This window comes from Bradysia coprophila, unplaced genomic scaffold (assembly GCF_014529535.1).
Source record: "Bradysia coprophila strain Holo2 unplaced genomic scaffold, BU_Bcop_v1 contig_137, whole genome shotgun sequence".
NCBI lineage: Eukaryota > Metazoa > Arthropoda > Insecta > Diptera > Sciaridae > Bradysia > Bradysia coprophila.
In genome coordinates, this window is record NW_023503408.1 from 511,105 (window position 1) to 522,350 (window position 11,246).

The window sequence follows — 11,246 nt, forward strand, 5'->3', positions numbered from 1 at the left end:
AATGTGCAAATTATAGAGCGATCAAGTTGTCATCTCACACAATGAATATCTGGGAAACAGTTATCACCAACCGCTCGTGGAAAATTAATGGAGTAATATGCGACAAGCGAATGCCACCAAAAATCAAGGTCAAAATCTATATAACGTTAGTAGGACGTCACAAAATTAGATTACATCAAGAGGGAACATATTCGCGGCACGTTGCACATAAACGAAGCCATCGTAGACAAAGTCAAAGATGAGAGAAACGATTGGTTCGCTAAAGTCCATTCTCACGATGAAAGCAATGTCGTAAACAAGTCGCAAGCAAAAATTAAGCGATGAAGAAGAAGAAGTATGATTGGTAGTATCAAGTTGTAGTATTGTGCTACCGGGTCACTCTAGCTGGCAACGCCAACCTAGACTTTAAGAGTTTTAAAAATGTCTATTTAAGACTTAGTTTGTGCGTCTTATCTTAGTTGCTTTGTGAAGGTCGGTGGAGATCAATAGAATTTGTGCTATTCATTGCGAACTAACAAACAGAAAAAATATCTTAACGATGCTGCGCCTAATTGCCTTTTTGCTATATCTACAGATGAAAAGTAACGATTACATTAATCTTATAATTGAAATCGAGCCTTATTCGTATATTTTCTCTTCAAGATATACCTGTTACCGAAGCACTACAGGTTGAAAGTAAGTTTCTAATGAAGAAACATAAAATAAATCAATTATATTATCGCAAAATTAAAAACGTTACCAGTTGTTCTTGACCAACCATTGATGATTAAAAATGTTGGACCGAACGTTCTAGCTACAACATTATTAATAACTATGCCACCTGGAGATTCGGGACTCTATGCACATACTCATCCAGGACCGGCTGTAGGTTATGTCTTTACAGGAGACTTACTCTTTCAGGTGCTACAAAAAATGAGTTAGAAAACTTTTAAGGTTGTTTCGACATTCTCTTTTACAGGTGAATGACGAATTGCCGAAAATTCTTCCAGCTGGCAGCACTTTTTATGTGAACGACAGTGAACGTCATGTGTGGGATGCCAATGCATCTAACACTACAACATGCATAGTAATAGCAACAATATTCGGTCGTCCAAATGAAGAAATTACAACTTTTCTTACAAATTTCAAACGAGAAAGCCGTAACGATGCATTAGCCAGAGCGAAAGGTCTTTGAGAAAATTGATATTGTATGTTTGGCGGGTGAGGGAACTGGGAAGAGTAATTGAATTAATAAAACGTTTATGCTTCTCCAAACGTACTTTCTCACGATCTAAATATCTGTCTTTTTATGCGGATGACATGCGCGTCGAATTTCAAATCCTCGTCGATAATCAGTCCAAGTGTTTAATCTTTAACACCGCTAGCTGCCAGCTAGCTTTTATTTTATGGCCTTTGCGGTTTACGGTTGAGAAGAAAAAACTTTTTTGGGCGTCTAGCCCGTTTCACTGTCGTATTTATTCTGCCTGATTTTTCACTAACAGAGTTTCCTCAGAAAACTTGATCTCTTTTTTGGTTACAATAGCTCAGTTGGATTCGGCGTTTCAACATCCTCCAACCAATTACTTTTTAATATATACTACGTATCAGTGGGTATATTACGAGAATTACGCTTCAGTAAATAACACACAAAAAGAGCGAACGAAGTGAGCGAGTGTGTGTGTTATTTACGTAAGCGTAATTCGAATATATATCCACTGATACGTACCATATTTTATGCTGTAAGCGAAACCATAAGTACAAACAACATATTTGCCACCGTACTGCTGTAAATCATAGTTTTTTTGGGCTCAAAGATTTAATTTCTGATAACACGTTCTTACTAGGCTACGTCCAGTCCATAGGATATTGAAACGCACACAATAATAAGTTCATACTTCTTCTTATATACATTGCGAAAAGTACTAACGCTGAGTACAACACAAAGTACGAATCGTTGAGTACAAACTATGAATGAACAAGTGAAACGAGTGAAGTTGCGAATTGATATTGTCAATTCGAAGCTTCGTTGGCTCAGTGAGCTAACGTTCCGCTTGATAACTTTTTGCATTCTTGCGTTCGGGAGTTCGAATTCTGATGACGGCGATTTTTTTTTTATTTATTAATTCACCAGTACCACAATTTCTCGAAACGATCATCATTATAAATCATAGAAATCGCGTTCGAATGATGCATCAAAAACACAGTATAGTGTGCCTTGCATTTCATCGAAGCCGCTTAAGTTCACAAATACCATTTGAGCAAAGTTCGTTGTCGCGTAAGGTGTGTGATTGTTTCGACTGAAAATTTTAAAACGAAGAAATGGCGTGCAAGATTTACTTGAAGAAGTTGATGAAGAGATGCCACTTGAATTGATGGAGCACGTCAGAGCAGCAAAACTGGAAACATTGCCAGCGAAGTCGAAAGACAAGTATAATTGCGCGTACGAGAAATTCAAAGAGTGGCAAACGGGCTATGGAGTGGAAAAAGTTTCATCTGATTTGATATTGGCATATTTTTCAATGATGGATTGCAAAAACTATAAGCCGAACAGCCTTTGGGCATTCTATTCGATGCTCAAATCAACTTTGAAGGCTTACGAAAACATCAACATCGGAGAGTTCGCTCAAGTGACTTCATATTTGTCATCGAAATCCATCGGTTACAAGCCCATGAAAGGAGTCTTCACTGAAGAACAGATCCGAAAGTTTATCGACGAAGCGATTGACATGCAATTGATCGAGGAAGTACAGTTGGTGAAATCAACAGCATTAAACGTCCGCGTCTTCACATTGAAAATGTTGAAGACGCAAATGCTTTGAGTCAGTCGACGTCTACTAACTCGACGCTCAACGCTACACTTGCTCGGTCATTCAAAGGTTTCCATTTCGCCCGAATGGATTGGTTGGATGTTAAGGTGAGTACAGTGAACCTAACCTTTCAATTGCAAAAAATTGGAAGTGAAAATAAAATATAAACAATCGCTATTCAGGTCGTGTGCATATTTGGTATATGCGGGGCATTGCGTTGCGACGAGATGACACGCATTACATTAAACGATGTTGAGAAACATGGGGACCTGTTCTGGGTTCAAATTGGAGATTCAAAAACAAACATTTCTGGCTCGTTCACGATCCACGGTGGATTCGCGTCTATCGTCCAGCAATACATTGATTTGCGACCGAAACGACTACAGCCCAATGAACGTTTTTTCGTTAATTACCAGCGACAAAAATGTACTATGCAATTCATTGGTAAAAACAAATTCGCCAACATGCCGCGAAAAATCGCACAGTATCTTGAATTGCCAGAGATGGACCGATACACAGGTATATTTTTGATAATTTGTGCAACACGTTAAGTGAAATGTTGACTTCTCTTTCTTCCATTTGCAGGACACGCTTTCCGGCGGACATCTGCCACATTTTTGGCCAACAGTGGAGCAGATTTAGAGACGATCATGAGACACGGAAGATGGCGGACAGGATCATGTGCCAAAGGTTATATCGAAGATTCTTTAGAATATAAAAAGAAAACGGCCCAAACGAAGATCATGCCTCATCTGCACAAGGAAATCAATTAGCACATTCAACGACTCATGCATCGACCACTCATGCATCGACCCATGCATCGTCCCATGCGTCATCCCATACATCGTCCCATACATCGATCCATTCATCGTCCCATACATCGTCCCATACATCGCCATCACCAATAGATCGATCGTACATTGATACTGACAACGTTGATTCGTTATTTGATTCGTCGATCGACGATGTTGATCTTATTGATATTGTGGAACGTGCGAGCCAATCATTCGAACTTACAAGTCAATCACCTGGTTCCGGGAACGGCACAAGTGGCAACAACTCTGCAGGCTCCAGTCACTCCAATGATGTCGTTGGACATGCAATTGATCGAGGAAGTACAGTTGGTGAAATCAACAGCATTAAACGTCCGCGTCTTCACATTGAAAATGTTGAAGACTCAAATGCTTTGAGTCAGTCGACGTCTACTAACTCGACGCTCAACGCTACACTTGCTCGGTCATTCAAAGGTTTCCCTTTCGCCCGAATGGATAATCGCCCAAAACCACTTACAGTGGAGGTGTGACGCAAGTCCTGTTATCCACTTACAAAAGAACTGATATCGGTGTAGGTGACGCTTACAGGTTCGACACGCAAAAAGGTATGCGTCACAAATGGCAGCTGATGAGGAAAGTACGCGAAAGTTTTATCAACAAAAATTTACCAGAAAAATTTTAGGAAGAAAATTATAATAAAAAAGTTTGCGTCAAAAAGTGGCAGATGATTCGGCTTTCTTCTGTTTGAATTCCATTTTTTAAAGGAATATATTTCACAATTTTTAAAATTTTCATTCCTCAACATCTGCCACTTGTGACGCAAACTTTTTTATTATAATTTTCTTCCTAAAATTTTTCTGGTAAATTTTTGTTGATAAAACTTTCGCGTACTTTCCTCATCAGCTGCCATTTGTGACGCATACCTTTTTGCGTGTCGAACCGGTAAGCGTCACCTACATCGATATCAGTTCTTTTGTAAGTGGATAACAGGACTTGCGTCACACCTCCACTGTAAGTGGTTTTGGGCGATATCAGCTCTTTTGTAAGTTGTGCTTTTTTAGAATTTGGTCGCAGATAATAGACAATCATATTGTGCAGTTTGAACGAAAATATCATAGATCCCAAATACGCGACTTTTTAGGAAAACCATGAAACACGTATCGACTAGAAACTAAAACTCTATAACTTTGTCTTTTACACGAGGTTTCTATCTGCCGTATTTTCCGAGTTATGGATGACATAGCTCGCACTTAAAACGCTCATAGATCCCAAATACGCGACTTTTTAGGAAAACCATGAAACACGTATCGACTAGAATCTAAAACTCTATAACTTTGTCTTTTACACGAGGTTTCTATCTGCCGTATTTTCCGAGTTATGGATGACATAGCTCGCACTTAAAACGCTCATAGATCCCAAATACGCGACTTTTTAGGAAAACCATGAAACACGTATCGACTAGAATCTAAAACTCTATAACTTTGTCTTTTACACGAGGTTTCTATCTGCAGTATTTTCCGAGTTATGGCTGACATAGCTCGCACTTAAAACGCTCATAGCTCCCAAATAGACGACTTTTTAGGAAAACCATGAAACACGTATCGACTAGAATCTAAAACTCTATAACTTTGTCTTTTACACGAGGTTTCTATCTGCAGTATTTTCCGAGTTATGGCTGACATAGCTCACACTTAAAACGCTCATAGCTTCCAAATAGACGACTTTTTTGGAAAACCATGAAACACGTGTCGACTGAAATCTGAAACTCTATAAATTTGTCTTTTACACGAGGTTTCTATCTGCCGTATTTTCCGAGTTATGGATGACATAGCTCGCACTTAAAACGCTCATAGATCCCAAATACGCGACTTTTTAGGAAAACCATGAAACACGTATCGACTAGAATCTAAAACTCTATAACTTTGTCTTTTACACGAGGTTTCTATCTGCAGTATTTTCCGAGTTATGGCTGACATAGCTCGCACTTAAAACGCTCATAGCTCCCAAATAGACGACTTTTTAGGAAAACCATGAAACACGTATCGACTAGAATCTAAAACTCTATAACTTTGTCTTTTACACGAGGTTTCTATCTGCAGTATTTTCCGAGTTATGGCTGACATAGCTCACACTTAAAACGCTCATAGCTTCCAAATAGACGACTTTTTTGGAAAACCATGAAACACGTGTCGACTGAAATCTGAAACTCTATAAATTTGTCTTTTAAACGAACTTTCTATCTGCCATATTTTCTGAGTTATAGGCCCCATAGCTCAATACCTTAAAACGCTCATAGCTCCGAAATTATAAGCTTTTATAAAAATTCCTTCAAATTAGTTTCTTAGAATTACGTCCTTAACATACCCTGAAAATTTCAGCCAAATCCACCGGTAAATTAAAAAGTTTCGCCGTAACAAAGTAACAAAGTAACAAAGGTTGGTAAAATCCATCAATTTCAAAATGCATGAAAATCCATTTCTTCATACAAATTTCTACAAATTTCCAAGTTTTGAAATTTAATATCTTGGCCAAATCTTAACCTTATGAGGCGTGTGATAGCTCGTTGAACTCGTATGGACGCACAGATTATGAATAAAATACTTTGGGGGTAGTAGGAGCAAAGGGGGAAAAGTCAAAAAGTTCGTGATGAGTACAGTAGAAGCCATTATTCAAGCCCTTCGAGGTAATATTAAACCCGAATCGTCTTCCCTAATCGAGTCCAAAATGATGAATATCAATCAAGCCAAGAAAAAAGCTACTGATTATGTGAGAGAGATTGAATCTCTTACCGCAGATCTTAAACGTGCTCACATTACTGGAGGCATTCCAATTGCCGCTGCTGACAGTCTTGCAACTAAAGCTGCAATTAAAGCTATTCGTCAAAACGCGTCTAGCGATAAAGTCAAATGGTTAATGGAAGCTGGTAACTTCCAGAATTTAAATGAAGTTGTTGACAAATTCGTTAGTTTAAGTACGGCTGAAACAGCTACCAATTCTAACCATGCTACTATCAATTACATGAACAGACGACATAATGGTGGTAATTACCGCGGTAAACGTCAAAACAATAGAGGTTATCGTAGGAATAATTATCAAACAAATTCTTATAATTCAAATTATCGTTCCAACAACCATCGCGGTTCAAATAACAGAGGCTATTATCGTAACAACAATGATAACCGCCGAGGTAACCAGTCTTACAATTCCAACCGTCGAACTAATAATGTTCGTTACATTGAAGCTGGAAGAGACGAAAATACGTCGGGAAACGTAACGGCCCCTCAGCAACTTATGCTGAGGGATGCTTAACAAAACCTATCCCTCAACGAATTACGACTATGCGTCGTACTTTTGACCCTAATCATCCTTATAAGAGACTTTATTCAATGGATTTATCTTTAGCTAGTTACATTTCACTTAAAAGTGAAATTACAGGAAAAATTAGAACGTATCTATTAGATACAGGCGCATCAATCTCCGTCCTAAAAATTGATAAATTATTAAAATCTGTTCCCATAGACAGTTACACTTGCAAAATCAGCGGTGTAGCAGACGGTTTAATTTCTACATTAGGATCAGCAAAAACAAAAATTTTTATTGGTAACACTTTCGTTACCCAAAGATTTCATATTGTTGACAAAAATTTTCCAATTCCATGTGACGGAATTTTAGGCCTTGATTTCTTTGACAATAACAGATGTATTTTAGACTATGGCATTCAATGGTCATTGATTGTACGACCACTTCATCGACAATATTCAAAAATTCCAATTTATGATTCGCCTAGCAATAGTTCATTAACAATTCCAGAAAGATGTGAAGTAATACGAAGAATTGGTATATCATCAGGTCACGGTGACATTTATGTCCCTAATCAACGAATCGCAGACGGAGTATTCATTGGAAGAACTATAACGACAAGAACTAATCCATATGTCCGAATTTTAAACCTTAACGACCATACCGTTCAATTACATAACGTTAAAATAAAATCTGAAAAAATGGAAAATTACAATGTTTACGGAACACCCGTACCAAGCAAGAACAATGTGACAGAAATATTGCAAAAATTACAGAAGAATTTTCCTTCCTTACAATACAATAGTTTAACTAATTTATGTACTCAGTACAGTGATGTATTCGCTTTGGATACTGATCAGGTTACTTTCAATAATTTCTATAAACAAAAATTACGACTAAAAGACGACACACCTGTTTATCAGAAAAATTTTCGCATCCCTCACACACAAAAACCAATACTAGAAGCATTTGTAGAAAACATGCAAAAAACAAAAATCCTATCACCATCTACGTCAGAGTACAATAGCCCAGTTTTAATAGTACCAAAAAAGAATTTACCAAATCAGACTGAAAAACGTTATCGTTTTGTTGTGGACTACAGGCAACTTAATAAAAAGCTTTTATCAGACAAATTTCCACTACCTAGGGTTGATGACATCTTAGATAAGCTTGGAAATGCGAGGTTTTTCAGCGTGATTGACCTCCTAAATGGATTTTATCAAATAGAACTAGACGAAGAATCCAAAGACCTCACGTCCTTTTCAACTGACAAAGGATCTTTCAAGTTTAATTGCGTACCATTCGGTCTCAAAGTAGGACCAAACTCTTTTCAGCGTATGATGACACTAGCTTTCAGTGGATTACCTACACTTAACCATTTTATTTACATGGACGATTTAATAGTGACAGCACCAACGGAGAAGAAAATGATACAAAATTTAAAAGATGTGTTTGACATTTGCAGAAAAGTCAATCTGAAGTTACACCCTGAAAAGTGCCAATTTTTTTTGAAAGAAGTTACATTTCTTGGACATAAATGTACACAACATGGTATCTTACCAGACGATTCAAAAATCGATAAAGTTCTCAATTATCCTAGACCTGACAGTGCTGATTCAGCACGCCGTTTTGTTGCGTTTTGTAATTATTACAGACGATTCATAAAAAAATTTACTCATCATGCATATCATATCACCAGATTAACGAAAAAAAATGTTAAATTTGAATGGTCCGAAGAATGCGAACACGCATTCCATTGTTTGAAAAACTCATTGATAAATCCACCAATTTTAAAATACCCTGACTTTACCAAACAATTCTGCATTACCACCGATGCAAGTATAATAGCTTGTGGGGCAGTTTTGACACAAGATTATGACGGAGTTCAAATGCCTATCGCATATGCATCCCGTTCTTTTACACCAGGAGAACGAAATAAGTCCACACCCGAACAAGAATTAGCTGCAATCCATTGGGCTTTGAACCATTTCAAACCGTATATTTATGGAACTAAATTCTTATTGAAAACTGATCACAGACCTTTGATTTATCTGTGTTCGCTAAAGAACCCCTCATCAAAATTATTACGCATGCGACTCGACATTGAAGAATATGATTTCGAAATCGAACATATTAAAGGTAAAGACAACGTCATTGCAGACGCTCTTTCTAGAATTGACTATAACGACCTTAAAGAAATTGTGACAAAAATAAATGTAATTCGCAAAGTTACTACGAGATCAGAATCACGTAAAAACCAAAATTCGAACTTACAAGACAATAATACATTCAAAGATATTGTAATTACTAAGCCTAATGTTTACACAGTATTGGATCCAGTAGAAGTAAAGAATCTACCAAAATTGATTTTCAATTTCAAATCAAAAACGCCACATTGTATAGTTTTATTACGTCGTAAACAATTAATTAAATTAAGACTATCTGACTTTCGAATTAATGGAAATCTCAATCTTAATCAAGTCTTTTTAAAACTTGAAATTATGGCTAGCGAAATAAATGTGAAAAATTTTAGATTATCACTAAATGACGAAATATTTGCAAATTGTAGTGAATTGCAGTTCAAACAAGCAATTAATAACGTATTAAATAATTTAACAATTGCGTTAACACCGAGTGTTACGTATATAAGTGATACACAAGAAATATTGAACTTATTGACAAAGTATCATAATGACCCACTTCACGGTGGTCATGCTGGAATTAAAAGACTTTATAAAAAACTACGTCATTAATGAAAGCAGCTTCAGGAGAACCGCGCTCCACCGATTACTTATTACAGAAAATTTCAATCGCTATTCAAAGAGGAAATGCGGCATGCATTCTAGGAACATTAGGGAGAAGTAGAGTAGATGATTTTTATTTATTGTAATATTTATTTGTTGATGAAAAGATCGTTTTTTTACTGACTGCGCCTTTGTGAGCAGTCTTTTTTTTCGCTTGTTTAAATAAATAAATGGAATCTTCTTGCTAACGTCTTAAATACTTTTGGAAAGATATGTTGAAAGATATTGATAATTTTGTTAAATCTTGTAAAGATTGTCAAATTAATAAAACTCGTCCCAGAACAAAAGAACGTCTCAAGATTACACCCACACCTCAGACAGCTTTCGACATTGTTATTGTCGACACTATAGGTCCACTTCCAAAATCTGATAAAGGAAATACCTATTCGGTAACTTTAATGTGCGATCTGACTAAGTATTTAGTTACTATATCCTTGCCAGACAAGAAGGCCGTAAGTATAGCTAAAGCGATTTTTGAACGATTTATTTTGACTTATGGCCCCATGAAACAATTGCTATCAGACCGTGGGTCTGAGTATGTAAACTCAATTTTAGATGATTTATGTAAATTACTAAATGTTGCGAAGGAAACTTCGACTTCATATCATCATCGCACCGTGGGTACTATCGAAAGGTCCCACAGAACATTCAACGAATACTTACGATCATATGTTAACGAACAGAAAAGCGATTGGGATGATTTCTTAACATACTTTACGTATTGTTACAATACAACACCTTCAGTAGCCATCAATGATTACTGTCCATATCAACTTATTTTCGGTAAAACACCAAACATTTACGATTTCTTGAAGTCTGACTCAGTTGATCCAGTGTATAACATTGACGATTATCACAGAGAAGTCAAATTTCGACTACAAATTGCACATCAACGAGCTCAAAAATACCTAGTAGAATCCAAAATTAAACGTAAAAATGTTTATGATTGCACATCCAATCCTCAAACTTTATCTCCAAACGATTTAGTTCTATTACAAGTCAATGAAAGACATAAATTGGATCCTTTGTTTAAAGGTCCATATAGAGTTAAGCAATTATATGAACCTAACGTTATTATTGTGAATGATGTTGGAAAAGAAAAATTAGTTCATAAGGATAAAGTTAAACCTTTTCATAAATGTTTTTATTATAGATTTAATTAATTCATTATTTACGAAAATTAAGTATAAAAAAAAAAAAACCAAAACAAATATACAAAAATATTACCTATTTACCTACTAAGGTATTTAAGGGGAAGATGACGACGGCAATGGCCAGCCAGTGTTATTACACCTAAAAATGATCTATCTTCGGATCGGAAATTCATATTTCAAATAATTGCGCGCATAGAATTAAATAAATCATTGAATTATTAAAATAATACAATAAATAACCCATTTTATAATTCTTAAGTTAATAAGCTAAATTCACACCTTTTCCAAAGGGGGAAGATGTAAAGGTGTTAAACCACTGATTAGAATAAGAGAGCAATTCTCTCATATGATTGTTATATGTATCACTGTAACTCAGTATACTGATTCATTCATTAAAGATACATCAAAGTAAAAGAACCAGAAATAAAG

The 11,246-nt window shown here is 36.3% G+C and overlaps 1 protein-coding gene across 1 annotated transcript; it reads left to right on the forward strand.

Moving 5' to 3' along the window:
- The first annotated feature begins 454 nt into the window (after positions 1 to 454).
- Positions 455 to 1,260, forward strand: LOC119073106. Its single transcript, XM_037178421.1, has 4 exons — positions 455 to 581; positions 643 to 675; positions 743 to 900; positions 959 to 1,260. Exons 1-4 carry the CDS (start codon positions 539 to 541, stop codon positions 1,172 to 1,174), a joined length of 450 nt encoding a protein of 149 aa, XP_037034316.1. The 5' UTR covers positions 455 to 538; the 3' UTR covers positions 1,175 to 1,260.
- Positions 1,261 to 11,246: the final 9,986 nt, after the last annotated feature.